The sequence below is a fragment of the Meles meles genome, chromosome 13, assembly GCF_922984935.1.
Source record: "Meles meles chromosome 13, mMelMel3.1 paternal haplotype, whole genome shotgun sequence".
Taxonomy (NCBI): Eukaryota; Metazoa; Chordata; class Mammalia; order Carnivora; family Mustelidae; genus Meles; species Meles meles.
Window position 1 is genome coordinate 82,224,929 of NC_060078.1, and position 15,356 is coordinate 82,240,284.

The window sequence follows — 15,356 nt, forward strand, 5'->3', positions numbered from 1 at the left end:
TCCAGGGAGGGCTGTGTGAGTGAGTGTGTGTACGAACATATCTGAGGCGTGTGCCCAAAATGATGAGTTCCAGCTTTCCGTGGTCCTGAGCTTGACGACTGAGGACCCACAGTCACATGAACACTCTCCCTCACAGATTCACCTCAGGCAAACAGAGCAGAGCTTCTTTCAAGCTAGAGAGGACCTTCGAGAACACCAAACGCACCCATTCTCCAGCCGCCCAGATGAGGAAACAGGCTCTGAGAATTAGGGTTGGCTTGTCCACATTCACTGCACGAGAAAATCATGCATCAGCAACTCTCAAAAAGGTGGCCTGGCCTCGGTGAATATCTTTCCTCAAGTGGTAGAATGACGCCACATGATTCAGAACCACTCGAATCCTCCTCATGGGATCCTTGGGATCTGGAGTTACTCTGAGGGAAGCCGGCCCACGGGAAGTAGAATGAATTCAGTACTCTGCCTAAGAACACCAGTTACATGGCCAGTCGCTCCACAAAATCAAAATCAAGTATATTCTCTGCACCAAAGCCAAAAGAAGTTGGGGTGGGGTGGGGGGTTTTCTCTGCTCATGTTCCTCTCCTCTGAAATCAATGTTTGGGACCCAACTCTAGTGATTTTTAAAGATCCTTTGGTCAAAGTGCCATAAATCCAAAGGATTATTTCACACTATGGGACCCAATATGAAGATGAGGATACACTTCAGTGGGGGTAGGGGTGGCAGGTATACAACAATGCAGGTTGTACGTTTCCAGAATCTTCATCGACGAGGAAGAGAGAGCGGCGGATTTGAGTGATTTCTTAAAAATACTAGACTGAGGCCCATCTTTGCAACACTGATAAGGGCTTACGTCTTCCTTTTTTGCTATAAGTCTTGCAGCACTCAGAGGCATTTCAATGGTCTAATCAACCAGAAAGCCATGTCAAATTGCCTTAAAAGTCTCTGTGCATTCAATATATACACACTTGTTAAAATTAATTACATCATTGACCATTTCCACACACATTATAGCTTAAAATGTTTTACAGTCATTTTTATTAATTAATAAAGCCTTAATGGACAAAAATTACACTATGAAATTACCGTACGTATGCCGCATTTCCAGTTTTACTGCTATTATCTTTAAATAGTTCCCCCAAATGGAAAATCACTAATTCATACATCACAGTCTCTTCTAGAAAGTAAAAATGAAAACTGGAAGTTTATACAGAGAAAGGAATCTGGGGTCAGGTTCAGCCCTGTTTCCCTCTTCCTGGTCTCCTAAGAAAGGTAAAGGGTGCCCAGGGCTGCTCACCCTGGGAAGTATGCCTTGTCCTGGCAATGACAAAAACAGCAACAAATTCTAGCCCAGATGCCCCAGAAAACTGCTGTTTTGCTTTTTGGCTCTCCCTGCCAACCTGCCTCTTTTTGAAAATGTCCCATAATTACTAACCATCTCCCCCCCATACACACAAACTCCATTATACACAATATTTCTCAGAGCAATCCATAAATGCCAGCTGTTGGAGGGAAAGGTAAAGGAGAGCAGGACTGTGGACCCTTCCAGACACCCGGATGTTCAGACCAGAGACATGAAACTCCTGGGCATGGACAGCACTTTTTCCTCTTCTCCCTGCTTTGGAGCCACATGGGCTTAAAATAACTTCATGTGGGGGCCACAGTTTCCTGCTCATGACACTACAGGGTCTGGAGCGATTGTTGGAAACAAAACTTTGAGGGAAGGTCCCTTAGACTCTATAGCAGCATCTGTGAAAATCTAAGGCAGACGTCCACACTGAGCTGCCAATGGCCAACTCAGAGCAGAGCAGAGAGAGGATGCTTCTGAGAACCACCTCTTGGAATAAGTCACGCAGAAGAAACTCACCATCCACCTGGGCGGGTGGATCCCCACGGGCTATCTGCCAGCTGGGAGGGGGTCTGTATTTGGTGGCCCCACTTCCCGAAACTGTGTCACTCACCTGCTGTGTAACTCCAGCCAGGAATGTGGATGGACAGTTGGGTGCCGCTGCCACCACCGGTCGTGGTCCTGTAGTCTTCTCTCCCTTTCCTTCCAGTGACCTGGTGAACTGCCGCACTTGAGAATCCTTGTTTTTCCAACAGACACGAGCCCCTCCAAGGACAGGTGCCGGGCTCCAGATGCACCTGCTCCAAGGACGGGATTTCCTGCAAGAAGCTTCCTTGCAGACCTGGGTTCCAGCCGGGGCCTAGAGGGCTCTGGTTTCCCTCCAGGAGCGCGGGCTCCCGGGCGCCTCTCAGGGGCCCCGCATTAGCCGGGCCGCCTGCGCCATCTGCTGTCGGTCCGTGTGAACTGCACTTGAGGCTGAGCGACAGGACCGACCTGTGCATTTTAGGGCCCGCAAGCTGGGGCAGCTCCACGGGGACGGAGAGGGACCGGTCTAGATAGTAAATGGAATTCGGGCACGGCTGGGTCACCCTGACGTGGACGCAGGAGCTGAACACCAGCGGCCCCTCTCCCGACCGCGCGGCGCCCGGAGGAAAGCTGCTCTCCCGGCTGTCCACATCGGTGATGCAGTACTGGGGACCCCCGCACAGCCGGGCGTCCGTCTCGGGCACCCTCAGCCTCATCACAGAGCCGTTTCTGGAGAAATCGGCGCAGGCGAACGGCCCCCGGTGCCCACGCGGATCGGCACCCCCAGCCGGCGCAGCGGCGTCCCTGAGCGGAGCGCCCCGGGCCCCGCACTCGGGGCACCGCGGGTCCCGCACGGCCTCCCACGCCGCGGCGCTGGCCGGGGCGCCCACGCGCCTGGCGGTGATGGTGATGGACGCAAAGCCCCTCTGGGGGCCGCTGCCCGGCTTCGCGCTGCGCGGCGGCTCCGTGTCGGGTCCTGGCCCCGCGGCGGGCGTCGGCGTGCCCAGCCCGCCCGGGAGGAGGCCCAACGCGCGGCTGATGGAGACCCCGGGGCGGCTCCCCGGCGACGGCCGGGCCGGATGCACGTGCAGAGCCGGGGTGCAGGGCGCGGGCGGCGCGGGCGGCGCGGCCCGGTCCACCTTTGAGTTGCTCTCATCAAACAGCGGTGAGATGACTAAGGGCGAAATCATTTCTGTGTTTTGCGATGCCAGAGTCCCCTGCAAACGGGAAAAGATGGCAGTTACGCAAACAGCCTCTCGCAGGGCAGGCAGTCAACTCCCTTTCAAGGGCCAAGAGGACTTCCCAGAACCCTGTTCTCGGCCGAGGCCTTCTACCCCGCACCTGACCCCGCCTCCGTGCGCTCGTAAGGGCGGGAAACCCGGATGCACCTGGAATCACTCTTCTGACCCAGGGATTGGTTTTCTCGGCTGGGTGACTATTCTCGGTTTATTTAACGATGTCTGTGTCGATGGGGGCCATCAGATTTCAATCATCACCTTCACCAGGCCTGGGAGCACCTGAAAACAGGTCCACAGCCTCAAGGGGGAGGGAAGACGGAATTCTGGAGCAGGGCTGGGACTTGGGACAAGGGTTTCTGTGGGAGAGGAGTTAGCACTCGTGGTGGGGTCGGGGAAGGCCTCCCTGCCTGCGTCCCCAAACCCCTAACACAATTCTCTACCTTTGCTGATTCACAGTGGGGCTCAGTGGCTCCCCATGCCTGCCACGGTGGGGGTCGAATCCCAGGGAGTGGAACACAGTCGATCAAACACCCCAGCTGGACTAGACTAACGCCGCGACCCGGAGAATCAGTATCAGGAAGCAGGGGAGGGGGCGGTGGACGGGACCGATGTGGTTTGTCTGCCTTTCAGCGCTCGGGGCACAGCCACGGCTTCTGTGCAGTAGAGGGATCGAGGTGCTCCAGGCTCCCTTATCAGCAGATCTGTGTCCTGACAGTAAACCGCTAGTGTGTCCAAAACAATACGCTGAGACTTTTAATAAAGCCCCTGACCAGGTCAGCGTCGGGAGGACGAGTCGTTTCCTCCTGGTTTTGCTTTCGTACATGTATGTGTAAGACCCTGCAGGAAGCCCCGCGGGCGGCTGGTGCATGCTCGCAGGGTCGCAGGCCCCCATTTTGATGCTCAGTATTCTACGTGCTTAAAACGAACCCTTGCCTGGAACAGCGCGGGACCGGAAATCAATCGGGAACCGCTCAACCCCCGCAGGGAGCCCCACCCGCAGCAGAGCCTTCACAGAAGCCTGGAGGCTTAACTGGGGCTCGGCAGGGACGCAGGAATTCTCACTCCTTAAGGGGCCTGAGAACCACCTGGAATGTTAACAACTACAGGTTCCCTGGGTTCCAGGGCTTCTGATCCTGTAGGCCTGTGGCTGCGGTCCCAAACTCTGCGTTTTAACCAAGATCCGGTGAGCTGGCGAGCCCACTCTGAGAACCTCCAGCTGCCGGTCTTTCCAAGGAGGGGAAGGGCTTGTGTTTGAGAAGAGACAATCGTTCTCTTTTCCTTAGATGTGATGAGAAAACACAAATTTTTCTTTTCTTCAGAGAAGGATTAGCACTCACTTACACCACTGAGGTCACGCTTTCCTCCACCTGGGCATATGATGGGCGGCCGGCCCATGGGACCTTAGCAGCCAAGGCGCACTGCATTCTCACTCTTAGCCACGGGAAGGTGGTCAGCTTCTCAGTTTTTCCTTTTTTTTTCCCCCCTGTTTTTCATCAAAATCCCTACCACCTGACACTCGGTGAGATTTTTAAGGTACATGGGAAGCTGCAAATTCAAAAGATAGCCAGAGACGGGTGAAGAAGAAACAGGGTTGTCTTAAGCGTCCCTTCATCTTATCACAAAAAACCTGACTATCACGGGCTACCCTTTCCCAGACGGCTAGGGAGTGCCAGGCTCTGCTTGAACCCTCTTTCAAGATGGGGGGGGGGTCTCCCCTCAGTGTGTCTCATTACACGAACAATGTGGAAGCTTGTAGACCCTCAGCCCTGACCAAGGGCATCAGAAGCCCTGGGGTGGGGCCAGGCACCCCCGTTTTCTCCTCCAGGGTGATTACAGCAGGCAGGTGAAGCAGCCCCTGGGGCTTCTGAGGCACCTCCCTCTCCTTTCTAGGAGGCACTCTCCAGGGCTGTGGTTTACAAAGGAGAACAGTGAAATGCGCCTGGCATCTACCCCAGGCAGTTTGACTTGGTACACAGTCCCTCCCTCATTAAATTTAGTTCCGATAATAATTTGCCTGCGTATCCTACCAGGTGCATAATTGTACCCGGTAGGAATTCCTTTGACACAGGTCTTTGAAAGAAAAAGCAAATATTCCTCTTGGAAAGTATGCTGTGTTGGTCTTATTTTATACTGTATAGCAATGTTTCCCCAAGTTTGGGCCAGTGGCCACTTGCATAAAAAACACCTGGCACGGGGAGGGTTAAAAATACAGATTTCTGGACCCTTCCTCCCCCCCCCCACCCCCCACCCGCCAGACTAGGGTGAATCAGGATCTCTGGGGATAAGGTCAAGCTGTTCTGTTTTTAACCAGCTTCCAGGTGAGTTTCTGCACAGATAGGGAAGGAGTGCCAGGCCAGGACTCAAACTCAGACTCTCTCCCCGAGCACACGCTGGAGGGACGCCCTGGGGTTACATTGGAGGTTGCAGGCACCCGTGTAGGAGGCCCTAGAGGCCCAGAAGGATAGGATAGGGAATCACCCACCATCTCATTACCTTGGGCCTGGCTGGTGAACTGACTTTGAGTCCATCAAATGCAAATGGATGAAGGACATGGCAACAAGGACATGAACCTGAACTCAATTCCGAAGCTGGGGAATCAGGAATAGGAATCAGCCATACGTCAGGGTGACGCTGTTCCTGAGGGAGGAGATGTTGGTAGAAGCCCAGTCCCGCAGGAAAGTCAGTTTGCCTCCCCACCTTACCAGGAAGGTTTGGAAACCAGAAACAAGGAAGGATGTGGAAGTACCTCTCAAAATATGGACATGATACGTCACAGCAGGGTATGACTTCTTCTGTGATTTAGCAGAACTCGGAGGATGTCTGGTGGACTCAAACCTCTGGGTGAGTGAGGGAGTATTTACAATGAACGCATTTGTGTTTATTTGAATTACACAAATGGAAATGACCTGTTACATACCCAATACGTTGAAATCTTCTCATTGTGAACGGAAGCTTTCGAGATGTAAATTCTGTCATTCTAGCACAGAGTCATGATCAACCCATTTATCCATGAACTCAGCAGACAGATCTACTGAGCTCCTACTACAGGAAACGGAGGAAACTTCTTGGCCCCACGGAGTTGAATGGGAGAGAACGCCAAGCAGGCAACCAAATTGTCAGGACCGGGATTATTGGTTACATTTTACTGCGGTTTTTTTCCTGAGATGTTTACACTCGGTTTTGGAAGAAGCCCCAACCAACAGACTGAGAGAAATTCAAAAGGACACACTGTAGGCTTTGCTCATCAAAACACGAATCCTGCTCTTCTAGGGGAAGTTCTACTTATCAGAGCCTACCTTCTCATCAAAACCCATTAAATCATTAAAGATAAATTCCAACCTCTTAAAACTCTGGGCTGCCAGAACAAAGGGCCACAGTCTGGGTGACTTAAAAACAGACATTTTATTTTGTCCCAGTTCTGGAGGCTGGATGTTGGAGATCAAGAAGCCGACAGGACTGGCTTCCTCTGCGTCTTCTCCTCGTGGCTTCACATTTTCCTCCCTCAGCGTGTGACCATGTCCTAACGTCCTCCTCTTGTAAGGGCCTCGGTCATACTGGATAAGGTCCACCCTAATGTCCTCATTTAACGTGAGTGATCTCTTTAAAGATTCTGGCTCGGAACACAGTCACACTCTGAGGTGCTGGGAGTCAGGACATCCACAGATGCATTCGGAGCGGGGGAGATGGTCCACGACAGACTACAATATAGCACGTTGTGTTCCGCTCTTCTTCTGGGGCTGAGACGCCAAGAAAGAGATGAGACAGAGGATCTATTTGATGTCCCTGACTTGGCTCACTACTTTTAAAGCAGGGCAACTTTTAAAAAAAAGGATCACATCCTCCACATCAAAAATCTTTCCCAATGAAGCTATTTCAGGATGCCCCTCCATCTGTTCTTTCTATTGGGTTAACTGAACACAGCTTTGGGGGGAAGGGAGGTATCTTTTATCTAAAATAAGATTAGCTGATGGAAGATTTGATTTAAAAAGAAAATAATCTTGCATTTAAAGTAGAACATTCAAGGTCAGAGGAAGGTCAAATGAAGAGCGGGATTTTGTGTCTCGCAATGGGCAATAAATCACCCATTTCCTGACCATCCTTGTACAGCACTCGCCTATATACATTTTCTTTCTCATAAATGCCGCTTTAAGATATTGATTTCTTTAAAATTTTTCAGACATGATTGTGTGGAGCTGGTAACTGTTTTCCTAGTTTTATGCATTTTATTGACTGTTTTTAACTTTATATTTATGCCTTAAGGTATTTTACGATAAAGGCACCATTTCATAAATTGAAGGAAGAAAGAGATAAGCAGCGGATGGTCCGAGAAATCAGATCCTGAGCCACTGGGATGAGGACGCATCCATTTCTGTAGCAATTTATTTCTCGAAAGGATAAGCATCTAATCCAACCTGTGGCTTTGAAATCGATATTTTTCTCCACTGGACAATTCTTCCCTTTTCCGTGGTCACTCTGCAGCCCTCAACTATGTTTACCAGATGGATTCCTTGGCCCCATGTCTGCCCAGATCCTCTCTCCAGTCCCACCGCATGAGCTGCAAGCATGCTTACTCCTTTTTAGTCCATCCAGCATCATCACCACGAAGCAATCTGTCAACCTAGTGGCATTTCATCAGGCATGTACGAGTGTTTTCAAATGAGTTCACTCTGGTACGTAGCACCAGGGGAAGACCGTTTTGAAACCGATGGAAGAATTGGAACTTTTCTCCATCTCTGTTCTGAAACTTTTGTCTCTTTCCACGCACTTACAAGAAACCAAAGGACTCAGTGCAGTGTAATGCATAACAGTGAAAGCTGGAAAGAATCCAAATGTCTTTTAAAAGGGGTTCGGGTCAGTAAATCATGGTGGGCACAACTGTATCGTATTCCGTAGAAATTAAAAATAAAGATGACAAAGAATTTAAATGCCATGGGAAATTGCTTGTGATGGAATGTTATGTAATAAAAGAGAGCTATAAAACTTGATAAACATTATAGTTTTATGTAAAAAATTGCATGGGAAAAAGAAGGGAACGAAATACATCTAAATATTTTCTTACTTGTACATTTCTATATTTTCCTAAGTGTCTACACGGACCTGCCATTACTTTTGTTATCAGGAAAATTTAAGCGTTGTTTTTGCAAAGATGAAAACCCTGTTCCATATTTCATCCCTTTTAAATAATCAGTTGGTTGAAGAAGAGCCTGCATATCATTTCTACAGCTTCGAAGAGTTTTGAAAGGGAAAGTGATCAATCGTGCACAGGCGTGCACGGAGAGGCGGAGATTTATGGCAGTTACAAACGAAGGGCATCCGTTCCTAGTGCTTCATCATCTTACAGCATCCTTATAACACACACACAGGGACGAGCTTTAAAAGCTCGAAGTTAGGAGGGAAATTTGAAAGTCATAGTACTGATACGATCGAAGTAGATGGTCCAGATCATTCCAAAGCAGATGTTTAGAAGGTGTGGTTTCTGGGAGTTATTTAATTCAGTCACAGAAAATGACTGTGTGTGTGCGTGTTCGAGAGACCCAGCCGCATGACCCCAAAGATCTAGATCACTAATAACCAAACTCATTAATTTTAACATCAACAGGAAAATGCTGGAACTTGCCAGCTCACTGTGAAAAACAGGTGGGAAAGACCTTCAGCTGGCATCTTTCTTAAAAAGAGCAGAAATCGGGGCACCTGGATGGCTCAGTCGGTTAAGCATCTGCCTTTGGCTGGGATCGTGATCCCAGGGTCTTGGGATCAAGCCCCGTGTTGGACTCCCTGCTCAGCGGGGAGTCTGCTTCTCCCTTTCCCCCTGCTCACTCTCTCTTGCACGTGCTCTCTCTCTCAAGTAAATAAATAAAAGCTTTAAAAAAAAAAGAGTAGCAATCAACTTCATCATTATCCTTCCCTTCTTAACTGGGTACCTCCCTCCAGGGGTGGTTCTCAGGGGCCCACTGTTCCTCCTGCTCATTTCCCTCCCTGCTCCTGCTCCCTGGAAACAGATGAGTCATAGCCAGGCATCTTTACGTCTTCAGACAGTGAGCTCGGGGCTTCCACAAAGAAAGGGCTTGATGGAAATATCTTAAGTATCGATGACTAGATCTCACACCCAGAATAGCATCCTCTCGCCATCGTGTGGGAGTTCAGGCCTGGGGTCTCTGGGCTTCACTAAATGCAGAGCTAAATCAAAGGGTAATACCCAAGACAAGCATTTTGGGGGGAAAAGTTTTTACAGATATCCTTGCCACTTTAATGTCATGAGGCTTCGACTCTTCTAATCCCACAATCTCTCAGAATCATAAAAGATGGCGGCAGATTATCCGTTTGTCCCCTGGGTGATTCCTTCAGGCAGGAAGTCCACATTTTACGATCTGTTAACAGGAATGAGCCTTCCTCTATGCCAGCCCTTTAGAGCAAGATACGAACAGAAGCTCTGGGGCAACTGGGTGGCTCAGTCGGTTAAGGGTCTGCCTTTGGCTTGGGTCACGATCCTGGAGTCGAGGGATGGATTGCCCCGCTTCTCCCGCTGACCCTCCCTCTCTCGTGCGCTCTCTCAAATAAATAAATAAAATCTTAAAAGAAGCAGAAGATCGACAAAAGAAGCTCTGGAGCCTGACAGCTAATGAGCTGGGAGCTTCAGGGCAAGTCAACTACTGCAGCTACTGCTTTACTTTCCTCACCTGCAAAATGGGTATAATGATAACACCCCTTCCCGGCATTGTGGGAGGGATGCAATGAGTCGGTCAATTAGCCAGAACCTGGTGTGTGACACATTGGCAATATTAACCCCTGCATACAGAGTGCTTTGTTCTCTGGAATCAGAAACTCTTCGTTTGATAAATATGACCTCTAACTGTCTCCCTATTTCAGACAAGTGATGCTTTTTGCAGCTATAACAATGCATACTAGCTTGTTAGATTTCCAATTATCTCTTCGCCACCTTCAAAGTGCTGCATGGCATCATTCTGTCTCTCTCCAGCAGATTAATTTTGGTTTAAAATTGAGATTCAATCACTGTACTCTCGTATGATACTGCAAATTTACAAATTGTTGATGAAGATTCTAAAAGAATAATTAAATTTACAGTGCATATTTTAATGTAACAAGTCTTAGTTATCGATGGTTAGATTTTCTGCTGCCTTAATTCAGTTTTGACTAAACAAAATAAAATGTAAACACATCATAAACAGGCCAATGATTTTGTTTTATAGTTGGCCGCATTTTGCTGACTACTCGAGAAGGTAGAAAAAAGTTAGAAAAAAGTTACCTCAGTGAAGTCAGATTTCTTCTCTGTAACATCAGACTGAAGATTTTTAAGTGCAATCTGATTCTTTGTACTGTACTGCTTGTCCCGTAATCCTAGACAAAAGGAGACAATATTGCTACTTTTTAGTATATGAAAGGATACAATGGAATCTGTAACTCTCTTACAAAGTTTCAGGTCACCTACTCAGGTATGGGGTGAATCCTTGTACATTTCCCTCATTCATTCCACTCCCTGATTTGGGCTCTCTGATTTTATTATTATTATTTTACAATTAAGTTGCAAGATTCCTTCTTCCACACAGTTGTTTATGTTCCTAGATTCAGTAAGAGTTGAACAAGTTTGGACTGCTCACATTCTCCCTCATCCCAGCAGGAGAGAAAATCGCATCTAAGAGGTACCCGACACCACTAGAATTAAGAAAGGCTGAAACATAAGACCAACTTTCATCCAATCTCTTAATCCAACAGTGCTTGCAGGAGCCATGAGTGGCCCGGACGTGAATATTGAAGCTGCTTTGGAACAGCTGGGGATCATTTTGTGATAATACTACAGGGATAAGTGAGACCCGTGGACAGCCCTCCACAGAGACACCTGCCTCCCTGATGGCCCGGGATATCATCAGGTCCAAGGGCACACAGCTGGTGACCAAGAATTATGAACCTGGATTCCAGTTCCCACCCCACTACCCATGAGTTTGTAACGATGGGTGATGTGGGCTCCTTGATCCAACAAACCCACCCTCACTCCTCATGGAGCACTGGCTGGAACCCACAACCCAGCAGCTTGTGATCCGCCTGGACACCTGTTACTAACGCGGGAATGTGTACAAACACAGGAAGGTAGAGAGCAGAGTCTGTGTGGCCCGTTCTCTGGAGCCCTGGTGACAATGCTGTCCTCTGAACATGGATATTCGGGGAAAGTGAATTTTCCAGAACCTACAAAGAATGGTTCCCCAGCAGCTGGTGCTGGTGATAAGAAAAAGGAGCTTTAAGAAGCACCTCCCTAAGTTAGAGCCCTGTCTTCATCAACTCATGAGAACATTCATTAAAAATTTACCGATATTCAAATGACTCAATTTAAAGCATTTTATAATAATTCAAAGCATTTTCTGGAACAACTGATGGGCTATAGTATTTTTATGTTTGGCAGGTTTGCAAGGAGTCAGGACACGGCTTGTGGGAATTTCAAGGGTCCCTACTGACCCATGCAAGGCTTCTCCTGTCTCCCCTCGTCCTTGGGTGCCAACAGAGTCCCCATCAGCTTCACCCCACACGTGTGCCTGTGCCTCTCCCTCTGCCCGTTACTGAGTGACAGCGAGCGGCATCCAAGATGATGGACACAGATGACTTTCCGTGAAGCGCCAATACGAGACCCGAAAGAGCTCATGGATTTTGTGCAGAGTCGATATGTCATGAGGAGCTGATGAAGATGGAAATCTCCCGGCTCTAGTCGGGTGGCATCGTGCTAAGAACTCTGAAGTCAGCACCGGCTGGGGCCAGCGAGGCCCGGGCTGCAGCCCAGCCCGGCCCAGCCCCGAGTTCACATGCAGTCGGTGGGTTACTCATCCTCTCGGAGTTTCTTCGGCCACGAAATGCAGAGAACTCCTCCGGCCCAGCCTTGTCTCTAAGGCACTGAGGCACGTGTGGGTCAAGTCCGTGGCCTTGGGGAGCGATCTGGGGTTAATACCTAACAAGCCACACTGCTTGTGACTGTGTGCGTCACCAAGGTGACAACACCTCCCACCCCAGGCCCAGAGGGTCACTGGCGGCAGACCACACTCAGTCCTGGCATCTCTAGCTACAGGTGTGGCTTTGGGCAAGTCACTCAGCATCCCTTGGCTCCTTGCTGGGATGTGGAGATGACAAGGAAGCCACCTTTACAGAGGGACGGGAAAAGATGAACAGGCCTAACTAACTAGCCCTCAGCACGATACCCAGCACACGATGACTCGGGATCAACAACAGCTCCAGGGAAGCAGCCTCACCCCCGTGAGGAGGAGCAGCGGCACCGGGGTCAGAAAAGCAGGGTCTGTGCGTTGGTGGCCTGTGGCTGCTGCCTCAGTGGTCACCATCTTGAAGGCTTCAACAACACAGACGCGATATCTTATAGTTCTGGAGGTCAGATGCCCAGGGCACATCTCATGGGGCTCAGGGCAAGGTCTCGGCTGGCTGCACTCTTTGGGAGGCTCTAGGGAAGATCTGTTTCCTTCAATGGGCAGCTGGCTTTCCTAGGCTCCTGGCCCCACGTCAAACTCTGCTCCACCATCTCCTCTCTCTGACCCTCCATCTTCCCTCCTCCCAAGACCCTTGTGATTCGACTGGGCCCACGGATCACCCAGGAGAGTTGTCCCATCTCAAGGTTCTTTGATCTGCAAAGTCCCTTTTGCCATGAAAGGTGATATGTCTACCGATTCCGGGGACATGGACAGATTTGGGGGCACCACTGTTATGCCCATCACAGACCACCTGGGGAGACTGAGGCAGAGGCGCTGGATGCAATGTAGGGCCTTTAAAACAACAACCATAAAGTCTATGTAGCAAACACTTACAACGGGCTGTTTATTGAAAGAAAGGAAACAAAAACTTATGAGCCACATGATTGCAACATTAAAAGAAATTTTTCAGTATGTGTAAGAATTTCCAAAACCAATAAACATGTAACTCAGAGCCATGAACCTAGTTTTGAGTGAAAATGATGTAGGACTAAAGCCATACAGGAGGGTACCTGACATAATGACCTCAAAAGACATGAGGAAGTAAGATATCGGCGTGGTTAAAAGCGTAGAATCTGGAAAAGAAAGACCCTGATTCAAATCTGTCTCTGTCACTAACCACTTGGTCCATTTAAGTAATTTGGAGTAAGTTACTTAAATGGCCAGGGTCTTCTTTTCTCATGTGTCAGAGGAAGCAAGACCTGTCCGCTAAGGTGGTGATAAGAAATAATGAGACGATGAATGTCAAGACCTGAGCAGAGTGCCCAACATGTGGTGAGGACACAGCCCCCCACCCGGCGCCTTCCCACCCGACCACATAACTGGTCAGCACCGGTAAAGCCCCCACCAGCAGGTGACCTGCACTGGCATCTCTGAGGAAGGTAAAGCTGGGGTGGGAGGGACACTAGGAGCAGGTTAGCAAGAACAAGAGTAACAGTCTTGGCTTTTCCAGTAGCTGGGATGCATCAGCTTCACGGGAAAACGGTTCATGTCTCCAATACAGAAAACGCATTAACCAGAATGGATTGCGCCTGGCCTTGGTCTTCCTCCTGGCACAAGGATGGGAGGGGTCCAGAACGGTCTCCTCCTTCTCTCCACAGTGGGAGCTGGTCTGGCCCTGACCTCTCACAGGGGCAGATGAAGTCCACTCTGTATCAAGAAATTGTCCCGGTTGAAAGGAAGCTGGCAGAGGGTGGGCAGGCCCTGAGCACCTGCCGAATATACTCCAGGCAGGTGTATGTCATCACAGCCCCCAGCAGCCCACAGAAGGGCACAAAATGGGTACAAAAGCCAGGGAAGCTCTATTATTTATTCTCCAAGTATAACCCAAGGGTCAGACTGTGCCTGACACCCCATCAGAGCTCCTTAATTCTCTCACAATCCTTTCCTGGACAGTGCCTCTCCTACATGTCCCTCAATCCCTGCCTCAGGCTCTGCTTCTTGGAAACCCAATGGGGTCCTATCTCACAGTGCTGTTCAAGAGTGAGGGCTTTCCAAGTGGGGCTACTAGACCACCTGTCTCTGCATCATGGGTGAGCTTGTTAGAAATAAACTTCTCAGGCCCCACCCGCTGACATACAGATCTACTGAATAGTAACTCAGGTGGGTCTTGGCCATCAGCGTTTTAGCAAGCCCTACAGAACACTCGATGCGGCTCAGGTCCAAGAACACTGCTGGTCTTGGGCCAACAAGCTCTTCTACAAATGACGACATTGAGGCCCCCGGAGGAAACCACATGCTTTTGATGCAAAACCAGCCCATGGCTTTTAGAAAACCGTATCCAGAGGATCTAAGTGAACTTTTGACCAATGGCTTCAATTAAAATGAAGCTACCAATGATGCCAGCATGCTTTTATTTTCAAATAAATTTAAAAATCAGCCCAATTAGCCAACAATTCATCGCCAGTTTACAGATCAGTTGTGTTTGGTGCCCAGAGCTCTGGTCCTCTGGCCCCAGGGAGCATGTCAGCACATGGGCATGTCTGGAGAGGTTTTCTCTGATGAGATGGTTGAGGGACTATACGTGATTCTGTCTCCATCAGCTTGAAACACTCATCCGAAGCCACCCAGCCCCTTCCCAGAGACCGCAAGCATCAGGTCGCTCACGAGGCCTTGAGCCAGATAACCCTGGAATCCAGATTTCCTCTCTGGAGGAAGGTGTGCGTCAGCCATGGAACCCGGAGCAGGAATTGATGAAGCGCCCAGGGTACTGGGGCCGGGGGAGCTGGGAAGCAGCTCTCCGCCCACGGCTCCCCTACCCCGGCCTCAGCCAGCCGCAGAGAGAGCTCCGCCCACCAAGGGACCCTGGCAGGGTTTGGGAGGGGACATTTGAAATGGCCCTGTAGGATGGGGTGAATTTGGACAGAGGTGGAAGTTGGGTGGAGGGAAGGTGCCGCAGACCCAGCTGAGGCAAAAGAGCGTGAAGAGGGAATGGCTTAAGGAAAAGTCTATGAGCAGGAAAACATGGCAGATTGGAGAATGACCTATGGCCCATTGGGTGAGGCATAGGTTCGGAGTGAGGAATCCCCTCCAGTCCCCACACAGCCCCCAACGATGCTCGAGTCGTCACTGAGGACACGGCCCACAAGCACCATCACACAGTGCCCTGCAGGTCACCCCATCAGAGTCGCGTGTACCCGAGGGGCGCCCAGTCGTTGGTCAGCTAAGTGGGCACCCGGTCTGCCTTCCTCTGTCATGGCGTCAGGGACAGAGACGGCACAGCCGGTTGCCCACTTCCAGGACTCTAAGTGCCTTTCCTCATTTCTAGACTTATG

At 49.9% G+C, this 15,356-nt stretch overlaps 1 protein-coding gene across 5 annotated transcripts in view; it reads right to left on the bottom strand.

The window, feature by feature from the left end:
* C13H10orf90 (chromosome 13 C10orf90 homolog) overlaps window positions 1-15,356 on the bottom strand; it is a 210,913-nt gene that overhangs the window by 60,787 nt on the left and 134,770 nt on the right. For all 5 annotated transcript variants that reach the window (XM_046027354.1, XM_046027351.1, XM_046027355.1 and 2 more), the window contains 2 exons: window positions 10,371-10,462; window positions 1,957-3,085 (listed from right to left, as the gene is read on the bottom strand). In XM_046027354.1, coding sequence (XP_045883310.1) covers window positions 1,957-3,085; window positions 10,371-10,462 — 1,221 coding nt within the window. The remainder of the gene's footprint in view (window positions 1-1,956; window positions 3,086-10,370; window positions 10,463-15,356) is intronic.